Source organism: Oryx dammah, unplaced genomic scaffold (assembly GCF_014754425.2).
Source record: "Oryx dammah isolate SB20612 unplaced genomic scaffold, SCBI_Odam_1.1 HiC_scaffold_6, whole genome shotgun sequence".
NCBI classification, from domain to species: Eukaryota; Metazoa; Chordata; class Mammalia; order Artiodactyla; family Bovidae; genus Oryx; species Oryx dammah.
In genome coordinates this window covers 41,500,712-41,525,227 of record NW_024070190.1, presented here as the reverse complement: position 1 = coordinate 41,525,227, position 24,516 = coordinate 41,500,712, and the positions used below count along the sequence as shown (strand labels likewise).

Genomic DNA, 24,516 nt, shown 5'->3' with positions numbered 1-24,516 from the left:
TGTATAATTTAATCCCAAACTCCTAATTTATCCCTTCTCCCACAGTTCCCTTTGGAACCATAAATTTGTTTTAGAAATCTGTGTCTGTTTTGTAAGTAAGTTCATTCATATAATTTAAAAAAAATTCTATTCGTAAGTGATATGTCTTTTTCTGATTCACTTAGTTTGGCCATCTCTAGGTCCGTTCATGTTGCTGCAGATGGTATTATTTCCGTCTTTCTATGGCTGAGTAATACTCCACCGTATGTATGTACCACATTTTCTTTATCCATAGCTCTGTGGATGGACATTTAGGTGGCTTCCGTGTCTTGACTATTGTAACAGTGCTGCAGTGAACACTGGGGGTGCATGTATCTTTTCAATTTACGGTTTTCTCCAGATACATGCCCAGGAGTGGGATTACTGAATCATATGAGAATTCTTAGTTTTTAAAGGAACCTCCATACCATTGTCTGTAGTGGCTGCACCAAGTTACATTTATTTCCACCAACAGGTGGGAGAGTCCCCTTTTCTCCTAACTCTCTCCAGTATGTAATTTGTAGACTTTTTTGATGATGGCATTCTGACTCGTATGAAGTGATACCTCACTGTAGTTTTGATTTGCATTGCTCTAATAATGAGTGGTGTTGAGTATCTTTTCGTATGCCTTTTGGCCATCTTTATGTCTTCTTCGGAGAAATGTCTATTTAGATCTTCTGCACTTTTTTTTTTGATTGGGTTATTATTTTCATATAGAGCTGCACGAGCTATCTGTATATTTTGGACATTAATCTCTTGTCAGTCACTTCATTTGCAAATATTTTCTCCCATTCCGTGGGTTGTCTTTTCTGTTTTGCTTATGGTTTCTTTCACTGTACAAAAGCTTTTCAGTTTCATTAGGTCCCATTTGTTTATCTTTATGTTCATTACTCTAGGAGGTGGATCTGAAAAGACATTGCGGTGATTTATGTCAAAGTGTGTTCTGCCTGTGTTTTCCTCAAAGAGTTTTATAGTAGGCATTTCCTTTCACCACCTAAGCTTTGCCCTGTTGTGGTTACTGTAAGGGGTGTCGTGAATAATTAATCATTTATAATAGTTTAAATCAATCATCTGCAAATTTTGGTAGGTTTGTGTGTGGTGGTGGTGGTGGTTGTTTGTTTTTTTTTAATCAGACTGTGCTTCCCATAATGGCACTGTCACTCATTTGAACTGTGTTCTCAAAGGAATCATCCATACTCCTGTGTTTTGTGGTGGGGAGACATGCCTGGGAATCGCTGCTCTAGGTGTCTTCTCTTTGATGTTTCTGCCAGAGAAGGGAAGAGGACACCCATATCTGTCCCGGAACCTGAACCATTTACGCTCAGGTCAAAGAAAAGGCTGAAGCTCTTGGCTACAACTGTGTTGGGTGATACTGGCAGGTTTCATTCATTCTTGCTAGTTACAGGCTGTGCTCACACAATTAAGACAGAAATGACTAGGTTGGGGAAAGGCCATTGTATTCAAGAAGGCTCAAAGACTTGTAAAGGGCCAGGATTTTGTGAGCAAACATCTAGTCTGGAGATGCCCTTAAAGTCTGATTGGAGTTCATGCTCTGCTGCCAGTGTACTTGGCCTCTCATTTTCACTCTAATACAGAGACTAGCTCCTCCTCCTATTTCCCTACCACCAACTTTGCTTTCCTAGAAGATGGAGAAGCAGTGAGTGATTACTATGCATTATCCACTGATTTATTTTTCATGCAGTGTGGTTCATGTCTCCAGTAAATGTTTTCTTTTTTCAACAAGAAAAAAGTAGCTGGGTCCTCAGTAAATGTTACTTGTATATTAATTGGACACTTTTGGTTTATTAATGAGTGTAATAATGAAAGTACAGGTTGCTGAAAAGAATCAGTGTTTTTATTTAAGGCATAGCTGAAATGGTACAATGCCTGTGAATGCATCATTGTCGCTGAAGGCTTGACTTGTCCAAAACTTGCCTCTGATTGGTTTAAATCAAATAGATCCAAGCACTTCATAAAAATGTCTTTGTCAGCCTAGTTTTGCTTCCAAGCCTATTCATCTCTGTCAGTTTTTAATATTAGTAACAGGTTCCTGGCCACAGTCCATTAGTACTGTACTTAATTGCTCATGTTACAGATGATCACTAATATAAAAAGCATTAATGTTTCCCCATCGAAAGACTTGCTGTGTAGATATCTCAACTCAGCAAAGCTTATGAAGTGTGGTCATTCTAGACATTTCTTGTTCAGGATTTATAGATAAAGTTACTGCAAATTACAGTGCAAAGAAAATTACCCACCTCCTCCTGTGCAAGACATTCTAGGTGGAACATTTTCTTTCTTGTCCAACTCTTTATTTAAGATGCCCCAAATCAGTTTCTTTTATCTGTAAGGCAACAAGAAAGGAAAATGGTTACCTTAAAAGAGTTCTCTTAGCTTGATTTTCTGGTGTAGTAATTCATTTTAAAGGCTGTTTTCACATGCAGATTTGTTTTCTTTTTCTTTTAATGTTTTTTAAGCACATGCAAGGGGGGAAAAGTCTTTACACAGAATACCAGATTACTGGTTTTAATTTTCCTGAATAAATTACATGGTCTGTTTCTATGGAGCACATGAAGCTGTTACTAGGGATTTTAAAAGGAGCATTAAGACAGAAGTACTTTATGATGTGCTTTTCTGAGTGCTTAGAAAATCAAAATCATAAACAAATGTATTTGTGGGGGAAATGAACAATTATGCCTCATCTTCTTGCATATGTAATGCCCAATTTCCAATTCTACCCTTTTGCTTTGCCCATAAGCATTCCTTGGGTGAGACTGTCATGCCGCTGGCTTCCTTTGCAGTTACTTGTTGGGGGACGGGGGCATTATGAGCTGCACCCAAGCCCCATGCATTTGGCCAGAGCCCGAGTGACAGTGAGCTGCAGCTTCGGCCTTTTTCTCTCTGAAGGTGGAACCCAGGGTGTGGGAGGTTCACGTTTTGAGTTAAGAAATATGCTTTAAGGTAAAATGCCAAAAATACATCAGGTTCTAAGGAACTCAGCTAGTCATATTGTGGGAAAAAGCCAAGGGAAGGGGAGTTACAGTTCTGTTCATGTCTAGGACAAGATGTGGGTTGTTCTTGCTCATTTTGATGCCCTTGAAGTTAATTAGCGCAGAATTCCGAAGGCCACAGGTGGGCTGCACAGATCTGAGGCAGCCTCTAGCAATCCTCTAGACAGTGTTACTCAAGTGAGGTTCTCCTGTGAACAGGGCAGCAATGCATAAGCATTGAGACACTTACAGAGCAATTTACTAGCATATTTTTGTGTGTGTCTAATTTTGTTAAAAATGAGGCTATGCATGTTGTATGTCTTTTAAAATTTTCGTTTCTAGTATTAGTCACTCAGTCATGTCTGACTCTGCGACCCCATGGACTGTGGCCCGCCAGGCTTCTCAATCCATGGGGTTCTCCAGGCAGGAATACTGGAGTGGGTTGCCATTCCCTTCCCAACCCAAGGATCAAACCTGGGTCTCCTGCATTGCAGGCAGATTCTTTACCGTCTGAGCTACAGGGAAGATCCAATTCCTTTTTATGGTGTTTTACAAACGTGTCGGTCAGAAATAGGAAATCCAGGGTCCCTGGAGCAGCAGCGCTCCACATCCGTGGTCACAAATTTCCACGCTGATGGGGGCAGGCAGCATGGTGAGCACGGGCAGCCCAGGCTGGGCAGCAAGAGACGGGCACACAGCCCGGCCAGGGGCCCTCGTGGGGTCAGCCGACACCTGCCGCCTTAGGGGGATGCAGTCTCAGTGCTTCCAGACCTTCCATGTCTTAGAGATAATTGTTATGTGAAATCACCCAACTTACAAATACTGGTTCCAATATTTCTGAAAATATTTTATGTAAACTAAACACACCTGTAGGCGCAGTGTAGCCTGCCGGCTGCCCTGTTCTGCAAGGACTGAATGACTGCTGGCACTGAGCTCATCCAGTCTCTGCTGAGATGCCCTGCAGTGGGAGGGCAAGGAAGGCACCCTTCGTCTGTACATGCTTCCTCAAACTGAGCAAGACACCTGTGGCTTCCCATCGACCCTACCTTACCTTCTGGGGCTGACTTATTCCACATGCTCCATTTTCTCAGTGATGGGTCTTCATACGCTTGGCAAAACTCCTCTCACGTCAGGTTTTCCTGTTCCATTCATCCAAGCCTCAGAGCACAGTTTATGGGCTTTCACCAGCTTGGCTTGCTCCCATGTAAGTGCCTCTCATTCGTGTCACTCAGAAGAGCCAAAGCTGTTCCAGATGTTGCATATAGTATTTCTTGGGATGAGGGCAGTGTCAGTCTATCAACAGTGCCTAAGGTGACTTTTGAAATTGGTAAGAAGCCCTCTCCTATTGGCCAGTTTCTTTTACTTGGGTGGGATAGATTTACCATTTGATTGACTGTCTTTTTCCTTTGCTACTGGCCTCAAGAGCCAATTGGTGTTTTTTGAACATCTACCGAGATTGGGGTGCAAACAATGAGGAGGTGCCCATGCTACCACATTCCTGGAAAAGACTGTTAAGGGAACGTGATGATGCTCCCCAAGAACCCAGGCTCAGCCTCAGAATTCTCAGTATGGCATCTCATTAGAACTGGGAGGTGCTATGACCTTTGGCTTACTTATGATCGAACTTCTAGTCCATACATACATGAAAAAGAGTTAAATAACTTAAGGCTATAAAAACCTTATGTAAGTAAGTTGTAATAGATACAAATAAAGTTCAGTGAAAGGGAAAGTTGCTCAGTTGTGTCTGACTCTTTGTGACCCCACGGACTTTACAGTCCATGGAGTTCTCCAGGCCAGAATACTTGCGTAGGTAGCCTTTCCCTTCTCCAGGGGATCTTCCCAACCCAGGGATCAAACCCAGGTTTCCGGAATTGCTGGCAGATTCTTTACCAGCTGAGTCACAAAGTAATAGAAATCAAAGAAAGAAGAGAATTTCCAAGTGAAATGAGTAAAATCTTTCAGGAGAATCTAGAATTTGAACTGGATTTTTTTTTGTATTGAAGTATAATTGATTTACAATGTTGTGTTGGTTTCAGGTATACAGCAGAGTGATTCAGTTGTAAAAATACACATATTCATTCTTTTTCTCATATAGGTTCTCTCAGAACATTGAGTTTCCTGTGCTATACAGTAGATGCTTGTTGATTATCTATTCTATATATAATAGTGTGTGTATATGTTAATCCCAAGCTCTTGATTTATCCCTCCCCACCATGTTCCATTTTGGTAACCATAAGTTGTTTTGGTACCTATAAGTCTGTTTCTGTTTTGCAAATAAGTACATTTGCATCATTTAAAAAAATAAGTTCCACATTTAAGCGATATCATAAGATTTTTGTTGTTCTCTGACTGACTTAACTCAGTATGATAATCGCTAGGTCTATGTATGATAATCTCTAGGTCTATGCACGTTATTGCAAAAAATAGTATCTCATTCTTTTTTATGGCTGATATTTCATTGTATATATGTACATCTTTATCCATTCCTCAGTTGATGGACATTTAGATCCCTTCCATGTCTTAGCTGCTGTAAATAGTGCTGCAGTGAACACTGGGGTGCATGTATCTTTTCAAATATGATTTCTTCTGGGTGTATGCCCAGGAGTGGGATTGCTGGATCATATGGTAGCTCTATTTTTAGTCTTTTTAGGAACCTCCATAGAGAAGGCAATGGCACCCCACTCCAGTACTCTTGCCTGGAAAATCCCATGGACAGAGGAGCCTGGTGGGCTGCAGTCTGTGGGCTCGCTAAGAGTCAGACACGACTGAGCGACTTTCACTTTCACTTTTCACTTTCCTGCATTGGAGAAGGAAATGGCAACCCACTCCAGCGTTCTTGCCTGGAGAATCTCAGGGACGGGTGAGCCTGGTGGGCTGCCGTCTATGGGGTCGCACAGAGTCGGACACGACTGAAGTGACTCAGCAGCAGCAGCAGCAGGAACCTCCATACTGTTCTCCATAGTGGCTGTACCAATTTATAAACTGCATCTCAAAGTGATTAGGTTAGAATCTAAGGTAGATCACTATACACTGCTTAAAATAATTCAGCTGTAGAACTCAAAAACAAGAAAGAAACTGTATTTGAGGGCAAGGACCATGTGGTATTAGCTTTCCTTGAGGCTTACCGGTGCACCCAGTATAGCGTCATGAACATATCAAGAATTAGGGGTTGAATGAATTAGATCCAAACAAAAAGGACAGTTTTCTCTAGGATGTGTATACAAAGAAGTAGGGAATGAGGTGCTGTCGGTAGAGTTCTAAGGCTGAATTTCCAAGCTGGATGCACCAAAGGCAGGGAATGAGGGGCTGTCAGTAGAGTTCTAAGGCTGAATTTCCAAGCTGGATGCACCAAAGGCAGGTATTACAGTTTATCCTCTCAGCGTCTGTTCAGTCTCTTGCCTTGAGGTCCAGTAGGTAGAGCATGCGCCGTCCTCATCCATGTAGGGTCAGCCAGTCTGCGGACTTGGCATCTTCTCTGTAAACACTGTCTTGGTAATGGGGGCTCTGGCCTAGGGGCACTCTGTTGGTAACACTTCTGTAACATTGCCACTCAGGCGCTCTCACCTCCCTTTTCCCCACACCCACAGAAGGCCCTTACCGGCAACCAGCAATCCCCCCAAATTGTTATAAGACACAGTGTTGAGATATGAGCAGACTAAGGTATTGCTGTTGCTTTTCCAATGATACCCCCTCAGGCTTGTTCTTATAAGGGACCTGAATTGGGTGGATGTAAGCCCTTATGCCTGGAGCAGCTTCTCATCAGTAAAGAATTTCTCCCCAAAGGATGGTCAGGTAATTTCATGAGAGCCTCTCTCTGTATCGCTCAACATGCCTAAAATGCTCTGATAACTTTCCAATGCCTGGATTTTTCAAGAAACTTTTAAAAAGGAAAACAAAACCGTAGCCAGGGCCTGGAGTAGAAAAACTGGTTTCTGTAATTTTAAAAAATGAATAAACAACAGCCTTTGAAAAATCTCTATTTAAAAATTCTTAAATTTGCCTCTGAATGCAAGCTGTAATTATTAGAAGTTGGAGTTTACACTGTTGAGTGTAAAAACACCCTCAGGCACAAACTAATCAAGTGTGTATGTCATGCTATAAACTACAGCAAGTTCTTTGTTTGACCCAAAAAAGGCTTGCCAAACAGCAGTTTTTTCTCTGTCAAGTTCCTTTATTGTCTCATTTTTGTTTTCTTGCTACTCCCCCCACCTAGCCCCCTTTGAACCTCACTGTAGTATTTAAGAAACTGTGCAGATTCCAGGTTTTATTGATAGTTTTCATCAAGCATGAATTTAAATTTGAGAATAGATTAGGTGTCTTAGCCCTTTTTCTTTTTGATAAATAACAAGAGGTTTCTACTTATGATTTTCTGTCCTCGGGGCTTTATCATTAAGATTAAATAACTGTATTCTCAAGCATGCCACTGCACAAACATCTTTTCAATTATGTGAGTAACAGATGCCTTCACAAAGGCACTATTGAAAATTCAGAAAGCATGTTTCCAAAAAAGAAAGGGGAAAAAAAAGTATCAGATGACAGAAGAATGTAATTGTTTACCATTAAAATATATCCTTAACTCTTCCACTGAAAACCTCTTGGAACATTTTGTTTTCGTACAAGTTATTACAAAGTTGGATCAAAATGATACATGTTTGGGGAGACTGTTGAACATTTCAGAAGCTCTGGAACCTGGGGTATCTCACTTACATGGGAATTCAGTGCAATAGTTGTTTATCTGCTTTTACATATGGACACTGCCTGCTTTCATGGGGAGAGGTGGTGCACATCATGTTGAAAATACTGTAGTTATATTTGTCTATTCTTGAAATAATGTTCATCTGCCCTTGAAACAGATCCATGCAACTTGATTCTGAGTCAGTCATTGTTTTTGAATTGAGAAGAATTGTTACCGCTTTTGCTGGGTCATTGTGGAAGCCTGGGTTGCTATTTACCATCCATGCCCTGTGTTGTGAGCACATATTTTAATCCCTGGGATCTAAAGTCAGCCTTTCTTAAATCCATGTCAACTTTCTTCAATGTGGTCTTCACTGGAAAGCTATGGGACTGACTAACGCCAGTCTAGACCCTCTTAGAAGAAGCAAGGAGGCACTGCAGCAGTAAAGCATGAGGAGCACTGAGTCTAGCTGGGGAGGCCATGGGAGCCTCAGACAGGGTCAGAGTTCAGTGCTGCAGGCTGGGGCCCGTGGGAGATGTGAGTCCCGAGTTTCTCTTACCGTCCAACATCAGGTTGTGCCGGGTACATCCAGGGTTACCACCTTTTGGAGAGTGATGGTGTGGTTATCCTGGCGTACTGTACGAGCAGCAGTGTGGCCAGTGCTCCAGCCATAGGGCTGCTCCTGTGGGACTTGGTGGAATGGCCACGTGTGTATTCTGTAGGTCTGCTGGCTCTGAGAAAAGGAGGGTACTCACCCTGATTCTGCCTTAGGAGCTTGGACTTCCCTTAACCCAGGAGTGATCATTTCGGTATCTTCCCAGTGTTGGTGCTTCTCAGATAATTTCTGAAGATACTCAGCTACCTTGCTGAGATGAAGACAGGTCAGAGAGGCAGATCGTATTTGAACTCAAACTTTGGCATACAATAGCTATATGTTTTTCACTCGTCCTTTAATAGTTATTTCACCCTTAACCTCAGCTTCCTCCTCAACAAATTGATGATAAGGTATACAAAAGGCCTGGTGTTATTAGGAACTTTTAATACATGACTCAGCTGCTATTAATACTGTAATGCCTCAGCAATATGGAAGACAACCAGAAGTTTCTTTCCCCACCCTCTGACCTCATCCCCTACCCCCACAGCCCATGTAACTTCAGTTCAGGGACCTGTCATCCTGGACCATCCTCTGTCTCACTGACCCTCCTTCATGAGAGTCAAGCCACTGATTTGATGGATCCCAACACGTCTTTCCTTTCATCGCTTAGTTAGGTTCACAGTCACTCCACGACTATTGGAACGTATCAGAGTCATCAATGGGCCTAAGAAACACCTCTCCTGCCACTTCCAGGGGCAAATGGAGACTATTAGTGTCTGCAAAAGGTCTTCATCTTCGGCTTCCCCCTGAGTAAGAAATGAAGCCCCCTGGTAAACTAATCATTCTCTTAAAGAAGTGATTTCTCTGAAGACAAGGGGTCGTGTTTTGTTGTTAACAGTAAGGGGCTGCATACCATTTTGGTATCTTAGGGTAGAATATAAATGTTGCTCTTTATACCTACTTCCTTTGCAAAGAACTCTGGACAGTTTACCCTTGGTAGTTCACGGCTTAACCTAAGTCTTTTACACAGAACCTGTGTTGTGTTCTCCCACCATCTTCTTTGCTCAGGTGGGTCCTGCCATTGACTTCTTCTCCATGGCCTTCCTGTCAGCATGGCACCTCCTTCCATGGTTTGCTGTTGAAAGCTTTGAGCTCACATCTTCATCTGTTGGAAGGTGACACCGAAGTCCTCTTTCTCCTCTCTCTCTGTTACTGATACTTTGCTCCTCCCACACTGCACACCAATTTTTTCTGCTCCACTGAAACTCACACTGTAAAATGGTAGAGATCTTCATCCAGAGCCCACATTTGTCTTAGATGGAGCTTGGCTTATAAAAGGACAGGAAAGAGCAGCCCAGTTACCATTATACTCAACCAGTGTTGTGTCCCCTGAGGAAACATTCCCACTTCTCCTCACCTTGACATAGCTCAGTTGTGTATTAGACTTTAGTTTTGGTACCTAGCTTCCCCCGACCCCAGCTAATGCTCTTTCTCCATTTTTAGAGTGATGGTCTGACACCTTGAGCTGGAGGTGAACAGTATGTGAGATTAGAACTTACCGTATTTCCTGGAACCTTAACAAGTTTGTGTACTTTACCTTTAAAAAAGAAAAATATGCCTTCTCTTGGCTCCATATTTGGTTGAAAGATTGCTTCCCACACTTCACAGCAAAGTTGTATAGTTTCAGTTTCTGGCTGAGAAGGGAAATGTCCGGCCAAACCTTAGAATTTATCAGCCCTGGAGTCAACTTGAAGGTATAATGACTCCATTTGGGATCATATCAGGTCTGAAGCCCCAGTGGAACCAATGTATCATTTCTTTTCTACTGACATGGAAAAACGTACTAGTTACAGGTTTTTAGTACCAGAGTAGTAGCAGCATTTGTGTCCTGATACATACACCAACATTTTTCCCTCTGCCCCTAAAATATTCTGCTCCAAGGGCACTGGTAGATCTCTAGGCCTGGAATTTTTGACTGATTTGATAGCAGAAAAGTGCCTATGAAATAACTAGGGTGAATCTGAGGTTCAAATGCAACCCTAAACATTTGCTGCTTCTCCTCCTCTTCAGACTGAATCGGTCCCAGACATTATTATAGTATCATTTTTCAAAGCTCTATAAATAGATAGATTCTCATTTCTCCTCTTAAGCACTGTTTGCTAAATGTTTTGGCCCCAAAGTTCAGTCATCCCATGCAAGCATTAATCAATACAGGAGACATTAGTGGTCACTCATTCTGATGAGATCTGACATTATTCTTCCTCTGCCTATGAGGAGGGGAGGGTAATGTTGCTTAATAAAGATGAAGGTCTTTGCTTCTTTTGTATGAAATGCAAATGATGAGGACATGTGCAATATACATTTCTTGAATGTGAGGCTGCTGCTTTTTGTTGAGAAAGACAGGCAAGGCCCTGGAGGATTTCAGAATTTGTAAATATAAAATTATCTGCCTTCGTGTTTAAAAATAATAATAAAAGGGAGAAAGAGTTGGCAGGTTGCCAGATTACTTACATTACAGTAATAGATTTGCTGACCCTTGACTTCTGCTGTAGAGAAATGTATTGAATTTTTCATAATATCAGATGAGGCAGATCTAAAACCCTAGTATACTGAGCACCATTATTTAACCTGAGATTTAACAAAGCCGAAATCTTTTCAAACCAGCAATTTCTTGTATGATGATAATTTAGTGGCTCAGATGCTAATAAATCAAGGTTATAATGCCATTGATTTGTTAATTTTAACTTGGGTTGATTGTAAGTCATCTTTATTTAAGGAAAAAAAAAGACGGAAGAAAAAAATCTTGCTTTTCACAGTGACTGAATTTAATAAGAATCTCCATGATAGCAAAAGGCTCCCCTACTGTTTCTGCTTTGGGGTGGAAAATGTTGTTCTTGTATTATTCCTAGGGAAAAATAAAATCTCATGCTGCTACAAATCTTATGCCTATGGAAAAATGTTATTTTTTAACACACAGAGGCTTACCTATTTCAGATCCATTAATGGCATCGTAAATAAGCATTTTGCTAATCTGAAATGTGAAATCTGGGTAATAGTAGAGGCCCATTTATCTGCCTAGCTTTCAATCCTCAGACTACATTAGATGGGGGCGGGGAATCTCTCTGGATTTCCTAATGAATATATTGCTTCTCTTCCCTATTACTTCTACCCATCAAAAACCCAAACCACATTCTTAAGAGTTGCAGCCCATTGAAAATATTTCTCCTGTGTAAGGAGTTCTTGGGGGCTGAATGCATTTTTGCTTTTATCTGTACAGTTTAGAAGCTGATTAAATCTTTGTTGTATTACAAATATTTGAGGAATAATCTTCCGCAAGGCACAGTCATTTTGCATTATACTAAATTCTTTATACAATACAATGCTTCCTGCGTTGGGCAGTGTTGACCTTAGGTTGGCTACCCTGTTTTTAATGGTATTACATGTACGTTAAACGTTTAAATGTTTAGAAACCTATATTAGCTTTCATCCTCTTGTGCTGTAAAAACTTCTAATAATCAGTTGATAAGATCATATCCTGCGGAGTAATTGTGTTGTACCATGACAGGGTAACTGAAAAAACATTCAGTGAAAATCGCACCAAACGGAAATCACTATATGAACAGTGATTGTGTGCTGGGTGAGAGACCATGAGCTGTTCTTCAGGGTTTAGCTGGTCATATTTCTACTTGTTTCCTTTTAGCTGCTGCCTTTCTTGTTTTATTTTTGGAGCTTTTATTCCCTGAGCCACTATAATTATCTTTCAGTGATTTAGAAAGGAAAAAAAATCACTCAATTGACCTTTATACACATACACACACACACACACACACACACACCCTCTGGAAGCCTTGAACAAGCAGCGTTTGTGTTTGGATTCAGTTTTACCTTAGTCATGCCTCTTTCCAGATACAAGAAACATTTAATTCCAGATTTCCTGCTTCTGGCTTCAGGCCTTTGACCAGCAAAGTGAAATGTATTTTTTATTGCTGCCGTCCAGCCAGCTGCTGAGTTGAGTGAAGGGAAGAAAAAAAAAAAAAAGGGAAAAGAAATGAAATGTTGCCCTGCCTCTTCAACTTGCAACACTGTATAAGGAAATTAAAATCTCCTTAGCACCCATCTAGAAAGCTGGGTTGGCCCAGGACTCTCAGGACCTGTGGGAGTGTGGTGACTCTTGGTGCAGCGGCCATGTGTGTTATTCTATTGGTCTCTGCTTCCTCTCCTCTCCTTCCCCACCCTCAGGTAATGCTGAAGGGAGCCCCTCATGGTGTCACCATCTCAATTACAGAGTGGAGCTGTGGGGGAGAGGGTGGTACCAACAAACAATAACCATTGAAATACCCAGGCTTCAATGCTCCTTGGGTTCCCATGGCAACCAAACAAAAGTAAAACAAACCTATCTGTCCTAACAATAAAAATATGTTTTCATTAAAGTCAATTTAACATATTCTTCCTAATTTAAAATTTTCAATGCATTTTCCTCCTGGACAAAAATCCCCAACCTGCCGCTGTTGAAGGGAATGAAGTCGTTGGCAGAACTATGCAGATAAAAGCAATTAGGGGAATGTTGGGGACTTCACAGATGAGACGGAATACATTCAAGTATGAACAGGATTGCTTTTTTCTCTCTTCTTCTGCTTAGTTATGCTTTTTATTATATAAACATTAACTGTAATATTACAGTGGGAAGCAGGTATTTGGCAGCCACATATTATTTTAGTAAGTCTACATAGAGAGAACAGTTTCCAGTTTTAGCAGCTGTAACATGTTTAAACTCAGTTTGTAATGGGATCTGAAGATAACTATCCCCCATGGGCTGTGTTGGTCTTCATGGCTGGCCCACTGCCAGATGCAGGGCTCGAAGCTATTATTCACGCCTTCTTGCACATACCTTGTCCGAGCATGCTCAGTGAATGAATTTTTTGTCTACTGTGCTATAAATTGGGATTTGACTTTCCCATAATTTACTTGGTATTTTATTAAAGACTGAAATATTACAATCACAAATATCCCCACATTTGTACTCACAAACCTGAACAGTTGTGTATGTTTAAGTAGTTGAGATCCAAATTGCATAGTTAGAAACCAATATCAGAATAGCTAATATTCAAACCAAAGAAGGTTTTGCCTGGGAGTCTTAGTTTAAAAATAATTAGGGTTCCCCATATTTGAACAGATTTATGTTGTTTATAAGCCAAGTACATTTTCTTCATTGAGTCAACTTGTCTTATTTAAAACAAATTATGTTTGCTGTATTAAAGTTCATATTTTTAAGTCTGAGTCTTGTATTAATCCCACAGTGAGTCATTAATCATACCAAATGCATTATAAAAACTTTAATCATTGAAGTTGAAACTGAGATTGTAATGCAATCCATCCCTTTTAATTACATCAGCTATTTTTCCCTTTCAGATCAAGCGCTATGTCGCAAAGGGAAAACAGATTAAAACTAGAGCTGTTTGATGTTTCTCGTTTTAGAGCAATTTTATGTACTTTGTTTTAAAAGTTATATAATTAAAATGCTTGAATTTTTCAGCCCTCTGATTTTTGTGGCTTGACTGTTCTGTCCGCCTTCTTTGTCTCTGGGGCCCTCTTTAACTTGGTGCCCCAAAACAGAGCTCCTGGTCCTGGAGTCCCCTTCCCACCTCAGGGCTCTGGCTAAGGCAGCCGCCTCTCCACTATGCTGTGTTTGCCTCTCTTAACCTCTTTATCTTAAGTGTCTGGTCTGTATTTTGACATGAATGAAAAAAAACTTTGGAGACAGACAGAACTAGGTTTAAATCCCACATCTAACAGATAGGGTAACTCAGGCAAATTATTTCATCTTTTTTGGGCCTTAGTTGCCTCATCTGTTGAAAAAGCAACAACAACAACAACCACAGTAATACTAATACTCCATAGGGACATGTGCACACTGTGGCTGTTACATGGAATAACCTGTATAATTTATCTAGGCCATTACCTGGCATAATGTAAACCTCAGGGGCTCTGACTATTACTGGTTTGTTCACTGCCTGACACATAGTCAGTGCTCAATAAAGAGCTGTTGGCAGAATGGTAATGAATGGCAGCTATTGTTATAGTTGCTGTTTTTGTGATGTTGCTATTGGAATTTGGCCAGGTTCCATGGACAGTGATAATGATGTGATTTTTGGATGTGTCCACTGGTATCCTCGGTGTACAGATTTGCAAAATGAGAAAGAGGTCTTTTAAAGAAGTATGTAAGTTACCAGGTGCTGGTTTTGACCGGGAAAGATGAAGGCACTTGATAAATTGCTTGTACTGAGAAAAAACATACACCCCCACAACATCGACATTGCTACTGGCATTGCCAGCCCTGGCTGATCCTCTCTTCTGATGCGCTTTCAGGTTAATCCTGCCGTATGAAAGGTTTATTAAAGGAGAGGAAGATAAGCCCCTGCCTCCAATCAAACCTCGAAAACAGGAGAACAATTCACAGGAAAACGAGAATAAGACAAAAGTATCAGGAGCCAAACGCATCAAACATGAAATCTCTAAGAGCAAGAAGGAAAAAGAGAATGCCCCAAAGCCCCAGGATACATCAGAGGTGAGTTGCGCTCCTCCACAGAAGTCTCTCTGGGAGGCAAGTCCTGCCTTGGGGTCTCCTGGAGCCTTGCACTCAGAGCCTCATCCCTGCCCAAGACAACACCAGGCTGTGAACCCTAACCTCTGAACTTCACAGGTCCCCCAGGAGCGGACCTTCCGTGGCAGTGTGAGTGTTGAATGGGATAGGCCAAGAATAGGATCTGGAAGGAAGCAAAAACATGGTGTAGAAAGCTGAGTGCAGAGGCCAACTTCGAGACAGGAGGAGTCAGAGCTTCAGCTCTGAAAGCCAAGGGACTCTGATGTGAAAAATGTGCCCTTTCACAGCCAGTCTGTCTGAGGAGTGGGTGTGACTTTAAAACACTCACCCGTGGGATCTGCCGTGTCTCTGCAGAACTGTTTGGGAAACTTCAGAGGCTTGTTTGCCTCTCATAAATGACCTCTGTGCAACAGCCTTGGGTTGAGACCAATTTAGAAACATCTTAAGTACATATTATTTATAGGGGAATTTTGAAGTGGTTCCTCTGAAACCATGATTATCTCTCTTGTTAACAGGTAGTTTCTGAACCTTTTAAAATAAGTCCCAGCTACCCACAGCCCCCAGCAGCCCTTTGGTAGAAGCCATTACTGTCAGTGTCCAGCCAGTCATGAGGGCTGATCTAGGCTCTGTTTCAACATGAATAATAAAAAACTCTGCTGCCCATTAAAAAAAAAACACAAAACTTAGCAGCCACATTTGGAGACAGCATGTTCTAAGATTCAAACCCTGAGGGAATTTTAGTGCTGATATTAAACACCCCCTAAAAATCAGGTATATAATGAACACGTAAGAGACTCCCTAATTAAACATTGGCTTAAAACACACAACACACACCCCAATCTCCTAACTAGAAATTAACTTACCCAGCTGACTCCTGTGTAAGAAGATATTAATACCAAGAAGAGAAATTTGTTTTTTTCTTTCATAATTATTTTAAACTCTAATTATTAAAAGGGGGGAAAGGAAATGAGGCAGAGGTTTCTAAACATCTGCAAGCTTGTAATATAAATGGCCAAAAGCAAGGAAATTCCAAGTTAAGGCTTACATTCCATTCTTCCTTGATCTTGTTGGCCTGCTGATTTATTACAGGGCTTGGGATCAGTGAGTTCTATTTGATACCATATGCACAGCATTGCCAAAGCACAAGAGGACAAACTGAGGACCCAGAGGCCAGTTGACCTTTGAATGGCTCCACTCTGGGCATGAAGATTTGTGAGTTAAGGGAGGAATCCTTAGCCCTGCCCTGAGCCCATCGGCTAGAGAAAGACCATTGTCAAGAGTCCAGCCTGATGCCCTGTGGGCCACAGAAACCCTGAAAGCCTTAAGACTCCCTGTTTGCTATAAGCCCCAACAGGTTCCCTCAGGAACTATGAGTATCTAAGTGACCAAGGTCATTATGATCAGGTTACCTAAACTACTTGGAATCTCACACCCTCTCCAAGGTTGACCCAAAGGTAAAGAATAGCATCTCTCACCTCCTACACAGACTCATATTATTGAGTGAGTATATTTCTTTTCATTGTGTTTTAGAGTTTGAATTTTGTTTTTATTGTCATTGTTTTTTTATTTTTGATGTTTTCAATGTGAAGCAGTGAACTCAGTAGAATAAAAAGCACTTCTGGTCAAACCCACTATCTTCAAGTAACTGGATTTCAAGCTTTGTGGGGGAAGGTACCATTTAACATACCAAGACAAATCATAAAATGCCATCCTATAAAAAGGGTCCTTAACTTTTTTTCTGCCTAGCTTTCAAAGACCTTCTATACCAAAAACTAGAACTTCATGCAACTCAAGGCCTAGATCACATAAATATCAGTGGGACTAAGAATCCTCCACAGCCCCATAAGAATATCATTTAAATCCAATTTGCCTCTTCCCCTTACCGTTCTCATTTTTCTGTATTTTCATGTAATATATAAGCTCCAGAGACCAATGATGATTGTTAATGTAGAACAAATAATGATATTTGTACTGGAAAAGGCAGCCATTAGTACAAATAGCAAAAAGGAAAAGATGATAAGCATCCTTAGAAAACAGGGATATCTTGAAGTGGATTTAAGGAGAAATCTCTATGAAATGGGTATGATTCCTTAAAACTTTTGTTCCTATGCACCCCTCCACCAGCATCCTCAGTCTTGCCCCAAAATTCTAGAGTGGGGGACACTTCTTTCCTTAACAACAAAGAAGAAAAATATTCATGAATAAGATGGAGGGAGAGAAAAAACACCAGCTTGATACAACTGTTTTGTGACTGTTCTCCCCCCAGACATGTCAGGGCAGAATGACAGAAGTTTTGAAAGAACTTGCCAGTCAGCTGGGTCCCAGATGGAAAGTTAAGATGACCTTCTAAGGTCAAAGTTTGCAGAGCTACATAATGCAATGAATGGGTCGAATTGTGCCCAGAACTTCTGTCAACGGGGACACAGAAAGAGCATCCATCTCATTGACTACAATGTATTTCAATGAACAAAAAAGCTGTATTTGTGGTGGCATTCACTGCTTGAATTCTGACAACTTCATTTTCAGCTTTAATGGACATGTAGTTTGCTGCAGCCTAGAAGGACTTAGAGTCCTTCTGTCCCTCAGGTAGACGGGCTGATTTTGCATCTGTATAATTTTTCAGTATTTTAGTCTTAGCTGCATGTTGTCTGGCTCTGGGTATAAAATAAAAGCATCACTAATTTTATGCACCATAAAATTGAACATGTTAGGACGATACTTGCTCTCCTAAAGAAAAACAAGTGATTATAGTAAGTTTGTTGCTTGTTGACATGGGGTTGGATTTTGAAAGATGCTTAAAAAAAGAATCTTTCTCCAAAGTGTCATAAAGCACAACATGTAATTTAAAACCCATTTGGATAATTGACTGATTTGACAAGAAGACAACCTCAGAATTATACTGTATATTAGAATCAAGAAGGAGTGATATGATTGTATACCAGCAGTATGTAACACTGTGCTGTTTTGATAGGTATCTCTTAAGGGACTGAAGTGAATATGCATATTTCTCCTAATGGTTTCTGTAATTTAGATTTCTTTGTTTAGAGCCATGATTGGGGAGTAATAAAGCTTTACAGAAACTCAGTGAGCTGACTGACAAGCCTGTTTTCAGAAAACTGCTGTGTGTAATATTTTTTTTCATAGCATAAAGTATCAATGCATTTGGCTTCCTTCTGACCATCTTTTGCAATATCTTACCAGGTTTCATCAGAGCAAGAGAAGGAACAAGAGACTGTAAACCAGAAAAGCATCACTGAGCCTCTCCCAATAGCAGACACAAAGAAAAAATTGGAAGGGTACCAGGATTTTGCAGCAAGGCCCTTGGTGTCCCAAGCAGACCCAGAAAAAGACAATGAAACAGATCAAGGTGCCAACAGTGAGAAGGTGGCAGAGGAGGCAGGAGAGAAGGGGCCTGCCCCTCCACTGACGAGTGCCCCTCTGGCCCCTGAAAGGGATCTGGCCCTGATTCCTGGGACTGGCAAACAGTCCCTTACCTCTCCCAGTGCTCTCGTAGACTCAAAAGAACCCAAGCCCTGCTGTTTTACAGAGAGCCCTGAAAATGAGCTCCAAGAAGCATCCTTCCCTGGCTTCTCCAACACACAGCCCCCACTGGCAAACCAGAGTGAGGTGGAGGATGACAAGCTCCCTGCGATGGCAGATTACATTGCCAACTGCACCGTGAAGGTGGACCAGCTGGGCAGTGACGACATCCACAATGCACTCAAGCAGACCTCGAAGGTTCTTGTGGTCCAGTCATTTGACGTGTTCAAAGACAAAGACTTGACTGGGCCCATGAATGAGAACCATGGACTTAATTACACCCCCCTGCTTTACTCAAGGGGGAACCCAGGCATCATGTCCCCGCTGGCCAAGAAAAAACTTTTGTCCCAGGTCAGCGGAGCCAGCCTCTCCAGCAGCTACCCCTATGGCTCCCCACCCCCTTTGATCAGCAAAAAGAAAGTGATTGCCAGGGATGACCGGTGCTCGAGTTTGTCCCAGGCCCATCATGGCCAAAACACTGACCACATGGCAGTCAACCGGCCATCAGTGATCCAGCACGTGCAGAGTTTCCGAAGCAAGCCCTCAGAGGAGAGGAAGGGCATCAGTGACATTTTTAAGCATGACAAACTAAGTCGATCAGAGCCCCACCGCTTCAGCTTCTCCAAGCATCACCTTAGCCCTCTGGCCGATCCCTATGTCCTAAAGCAAGAAATACAGGAGGGCAAGGAGAAACTGTTAGAGAAAAGGGCGCTTCCCCACTCCCACGTGCCTAGCTTCCTGGCCGATTTCTACTCATCTCCTCACCTCCACAGCCTCTACAGGCACACCGAGCACCATCTGCACAACGAACAGACATCCAAGTATCCCTGCAGGGACATGTACAGGGAAACGGAAAACAGTTCTTTTCCTTCCCACAAACACCAAGAGAAGCTCCACGTGAATTATCTGGCGTCTCTACATCTGCAAGACAAAAAGTCGGCTGCAGTGGAAGCCCCCACAGATGAGCAGCCAACGGATCTGAGCCTTCCCAAGAACCCCCACAAACCTACCGGCAAGGCCCTGGGCCTGGCCCACTCAGCGCCTGGACCCCAGGAGAGCAAGGGCACCTCCCAGTTCCAGGTCGTAAATAGCCAGAGTCGAGACTGTCACCCCAAGGCCTGTCGGGTATCGCCTATGACCATGTCGGCTCCTAAGAAATATCCTGAATCGCTTTCCAGGTCAGGAAAGCCTCACCCTGTGAGACTGGAGAATTTCAGGAAGATGGAAAGCATGGTCCACCCCATCCTCCACCGGAAAATGAGCCCTCAGAACATTGGCGCAGCGCGGCCCATCAAGCGCAGCCTGGAGGATTTAGACCTTGTAATTGCTGGGAAGAAGGCCCGGGCCGTGTCTCCTCTGGACCCTGCCAAGGAGGTCTCTGGGAAGGAGAAGGCCTCGGAGCAGGAGAGCGAAGGCAGCAAGGCCACGCACAGTGGACACTCTGGGAGCACCTCGGAAAGCCACAAGCTGCCCCTCTCCTCCCCCATCTTCCCAGGTTTGTATTCTGGGAGCCTGTGTAGCTCGGGCCTCAACTCCAGGCTCCCGGCTGGGTACTCTCATTCTCTGCAGTACTTGAAAAACCAGGCTGTGCTCTCTCCACTCGTGCAGCCCCTTGCTTTCCATTCGCTTGTGATGCAAAGAGGAATTTTTACATCGCCGACAAATTCTCAGCAGCTATACAGACACCTGGCTGCAGCCACACCCGTAGGAAGTTCATATGGGGACCTTTTGCACAACAGCATTTACCCTTTAGCTGCTATAAATCCTCAAGCCGCCTTCCCATCTTCTCAGCTGTCATCCGTACACCCCAGTACGAAACTGTAAGCCCGGCCCTGCCCAGCATCCCAAATGGCGACGTGGTTAACAGCGCTTCACTCCTGCGCCTGGGGTGATGGCTTGGAGAATTAGAAGTCAGTATTTCTTCTAATCTGGGGGTGAGATCGGTCCTGGCCTAAGGGGCCTGGAGGGGAAGTGAACATACCTGGTATTTCTGGGATGATTCCGGCCTTGGCTGGTCAATCTTGACCCCTTCCAACACAGAGGCCCTCGCCCCCTAGATGGTTCACTTTGCACGAGGGTCTTGTGAAGGGATTCACGTGTATCCAGAAGAACTTAGAGGACTCCATCTGAGTTCTGATGGTCAGCAAACAATCTGGGCAAAAAAGGGTAGACATTTCAGAGGACGGGGCAAGGAAGACTGGCAAACATGCCAAGGGATGCCCCCTCTTCATAAAACTCTCCAAGGTTCAATCAATGCAATGTATAGTGAAACTTCAATAGATCTTTCATTTTGACACTATTAAACAATCCAGAGAAGTAAACACTGTTAAACTGACTGTATATATTTGCTTCTTAAAACTACCCATATCACTGTTTGCTCACCTAATTTATATACAGGTAATCCTATTTTTTCTCCTGGTTTCTTCTTGTCCTTTTTTCTTTTTTTAATTAAACAGTATCGCTTTTATTTGCAGGTCTTTTATTTTGTTTTAAAGACTGACTGTTCCAGTTGTTGATGTGTGTTTGTAATTTTTCCACATCTTATTTTGAGCAGCTTTGGGTGGTAATGTTATTGTTTACAAATTGAAGCAACTGATTCTAGTGGAACAAATGAAAAAAGAAACCGTTGAGCACACAACAGTGCAAAGAACGTTCCTTTGCAAATCTGCAACTTAAGAATTTTGTTCCTCATAAATGGCATAGTTGAAAGAGCTTATACACTGCTTACTTACCCTGCCAAATGCTCTGCTTTGAAGTATTGGGTTATGTGAAAACATTGAGCATTGTACTTACCTTATCTAGGCTGTGAAACTGTCCTACATACCAGAGGAATCATAAAAACAAAAACCTCACTGGCAGCAAGCTGCTGAATAACAAGAGTCTAGAGGACATATTTGTGGGCTGCACAGATATTTTAGGAATTTCAGAAATTAGAACAGAAGCCAAAATGATTTACATTGGTGTTGGCAAAGATCCCTTTAAACAGTCTGGGAAAGGGGGTTGGGAAGAGGATGGAGCTTGACTATCCAGAAGAAAGTGAGCAGCGGGAGGCCCAGGTGCCAGCTACCTGTCCTGGGCCACAGTCTTTCCAGTAATAGGTTGTCACGTTGCCTCATCATGTTGGTTTCTTGCTATTCCCAAGAAGAACCTCACAGGCCACATCTTTGGGGGTAACTGACATACTGGATTACTCATTTCACAAGCAAGCCATCCTCCTTGGGTTTATGGGGTGTGAGATTTGTGTGTATGCACACACAGAGTTTTGTGCCATGTTTTTAACCACCTGGCAATACAGTCCACTGAATGATTTTCTTTACTGTTAGAAAGAAACGTTTAAGCTGTTCACGCAGTCAAAAGATGTAAAGAATGTATATTGTCATTCTTGCCACTTTATCCTATAGGCTGACAAGATGTAACATCAAGGTGGACGCATTTTTCTAAGTGTGTTAAAAGTCTTATTGACACAGAGTGGACTTTCCTTCCAGGTCGCAAGCCCTGCTAAAACTGCTTTGATGAACTCCCCAGCCGACCCTCCCCTGCCCCAAAGCAACTGGTAGACATTAGAATCATAGTTATCCAAGTCTTTTACCTCTGAGATATTTAATTCTATGAAAGTTGATGATAATTTTCAACTTCTAAATAGGTAACTCGACTGCAAAATAATCAAAACTGGTAAACAATGAAACTGTGGCTCTTAAACCAAGCCATGCATGCCATGCATTTGTATTGAAATGTCTCTATGATAGGAAGCCAAATATTCAATGTAACATACTTAATATCCAAAGGTGGAAACAAAAGAATGTAGAGATCTAGTGTTAAGAGTTCCATTTGCTTCAATTAATTATTTACCTTCCTGTGGAATAATATATACATATATATATTTAATAGAACCATAGATAGACTCGTAGAATTTAGATTATAAATGTGTGAATGCAGATTATCCTGCTATTGCACAAGATAGAGTGGGGGAAAATAATCTCAATTGCAGCTGGCAAAATGCTGGCTAGAACATATATAAGAAAGTTGCACTAGACTGAATGGTCACAGAGTCAGAGGACATGGAAGGGGAAACGCCAGTGTTTCTGCAGCTGACATGGACTAGATCCTACATGGTGTCTGTGAGTTTGTTTCTCAAAACCGGGGCATGTGTCCCCGGTGGAGCTCACCTATCCATTCGGAAGAGGGGGCATTTGTTTTCCCCACTGCAATGATTTCAGTCTGGTTTCATCATGTTGGAATTTGATCACACCATTTTCAAACAATGTTAACATAGTCCAGCTTTTGTTTGTCTCATCTCTTCCGAGAGGAGACTTACTGTTGCTGTCTGAGGAAGCTCATACCCTCGGCAAAACATCAGGACAAGTACAGAGATGAGGGTATACATTCCCAGCAGAAGCAGTGTGTTATTTGTTTTAAAACTCTGAACAGAGATCTTGGAAATCTTTCAAAAAGACCATTGAGTTCTTCATTGGCTGAGAACTACATTTTAAAAAGTCTTAAATAGGGCTTTGTTTGCATTGTTTGAGTTCAAGGGGCCTTATTATTGAATGGCATTGCACAAGCCTTTCTTTGTGCAATCAAACCATTGTTATTGGTAGTTCTGTAAAGGAAACTGTGGAATCTAATTGGCAGTGGAGTCATAAATCTATTTACTAAGTGCGGCTTCCAAGAAATGTTGCAATTCAAAATGCACTAAGACCGTGATTTACTGGAGATTTGGAGATTCTAAATAATATTTTTAAAAAACGTTTCCATGCAACTTCTGGTTTAGCTTTTGGCAACTCAACATTAAAGGAAAAAAAAAAAAAAAAACAGCCCAACTAAGTTTCAGAATTAAGTATTCTCCTAGTAGGTGATTGGAACTTGTAATATTTGCCACAGGACTGACTTATTTATTTACTAGCTAGAGGCTCTTAAGTTCACTTGTTTATCAGGGCATATACAGAAGGGTTTGTTAAAACTCGACATTGACTTTACAACTTTCTGACCTGGTGCATGAATTCTCAAGTACTGTATTTCACTGTGTTGGTGTGTCTGATGGAAATTTCAAGGTGATCCCACAAAAATATTTTATGTAGTGTGCCTTCAAAGAGAACTTTTATTTCTCTTCACTTGTCCCACAAAGTCACATTTGGTGGTGGTCAGCCAAGTCCCATCTGGTCTAGTTTTATTCTTGTCCCAATTTTAAAGAAAAATGGGAACAAGTTTGCCCTGGTGAGACCCACACCATTGCAATGATTATCTTGAGCACTTAAATTCCAGTGTTGGCTGTTGATGTATTTGATATTCTGCTTGTCTCCCCATGGTTGAAATATGTCTGAAGAATAGCAGCATAATCTCTTGGCTGTTTATACTTTTTTAAACTTTCCTGTGTTGTAAATATTGTATACTTTTGGTGATTCCAGCTATGTAACCTCTATGCTCTGTAAGGTGATTATTTGTATATAGCAACATGGCCCAGTGATATTATATAGTTTCCCAATGGAGAGGTTATTGAGTAACCTTTGCATTAGTTTAAACACTACCAGAAAAATGCTGAGCCAACTATAAACACTCAATTTTGTATGTTTTCCAAATTGTACTTATTACTGCTTTTGATACTGTATTACGTGCCAATAGTTTCCCAATCACATAGCAGGCAAGAGATATTTTGTACTTTTTGATCCACTGTAATATTTAATAAAAAATGTTACTATCTGTTTCCTTTTGGGTGTAATCTGTCACTTCCTCCTGAGCGCCGCGTGGGCTCCGCCAGAGTACTTTCCTTCAGGCTTTCTCCAAATAGAATGATAACGATGATGTCTATTTGTTGAGAACCTACTGGGTGCCCAGTTGGCATACAATATCTTTACCCTTCACACCGTCATGTAAAAATGGTTCTGCCCATTTTACTGATGCAAAGACTGAAGCTTAGACTGGTAAATCAACTTGCCCAAGATCATCTCGCTAACAAATTGGCAGAGCTGGGATATGAACTCAGGGCTCTTAAATCAACAGCTTCTTCTATATGCCACGCTCCTCTCCTGGCAAGTAACAAAAGTGACTACTTACTTGGTCAACAAAGATTGATTCATGTCTCAGCCTGCCAGGCATATTT

General features: G+C 41.8%; 1 protein-coding gene and 1 long non-coding RNA gene across 3 annotated transcripts in view; both read left to right on the top strand.

Moving 5' to 3' along the window:
* The window catches only part of ARID5B (AT-rich interaction domain 5B), a 191,277-nt gene extending 167,155 nt beyond the window's left edge, over positions 1–24,122 (top strand). For both annotated transcript variants that reach the window (XM_040242298.1, XM_040242299.1), the window contains 2 exons: positions 14,645–14,843; positions 18,081–24,122. In XM_040242298.1, the coding sequence (XP_040098232.1) occupies positions 14,645–14,843; positions 18,081–20,243 (2,362 nt within the window). In that variant the 3' untranslated portion in view covers positions 20,244–24,122. The remainder of the gene's footprint in view (positions 1–14,644; positions 14,844–18,080) is intronic.
* LOC120865236 lies at positions 6,053–12,323 on the top strand. Its single transcript, XR_005721336.1, has 2 exons — positions 6,053–6,253; positions 6,304–12,323. It is a non-coding gene; the product is annotated as an uncharacterized LOC120865236 (long non-coding RNA).
* Positions 24,123–24,516: the final 394 nt, after the last annotated feature.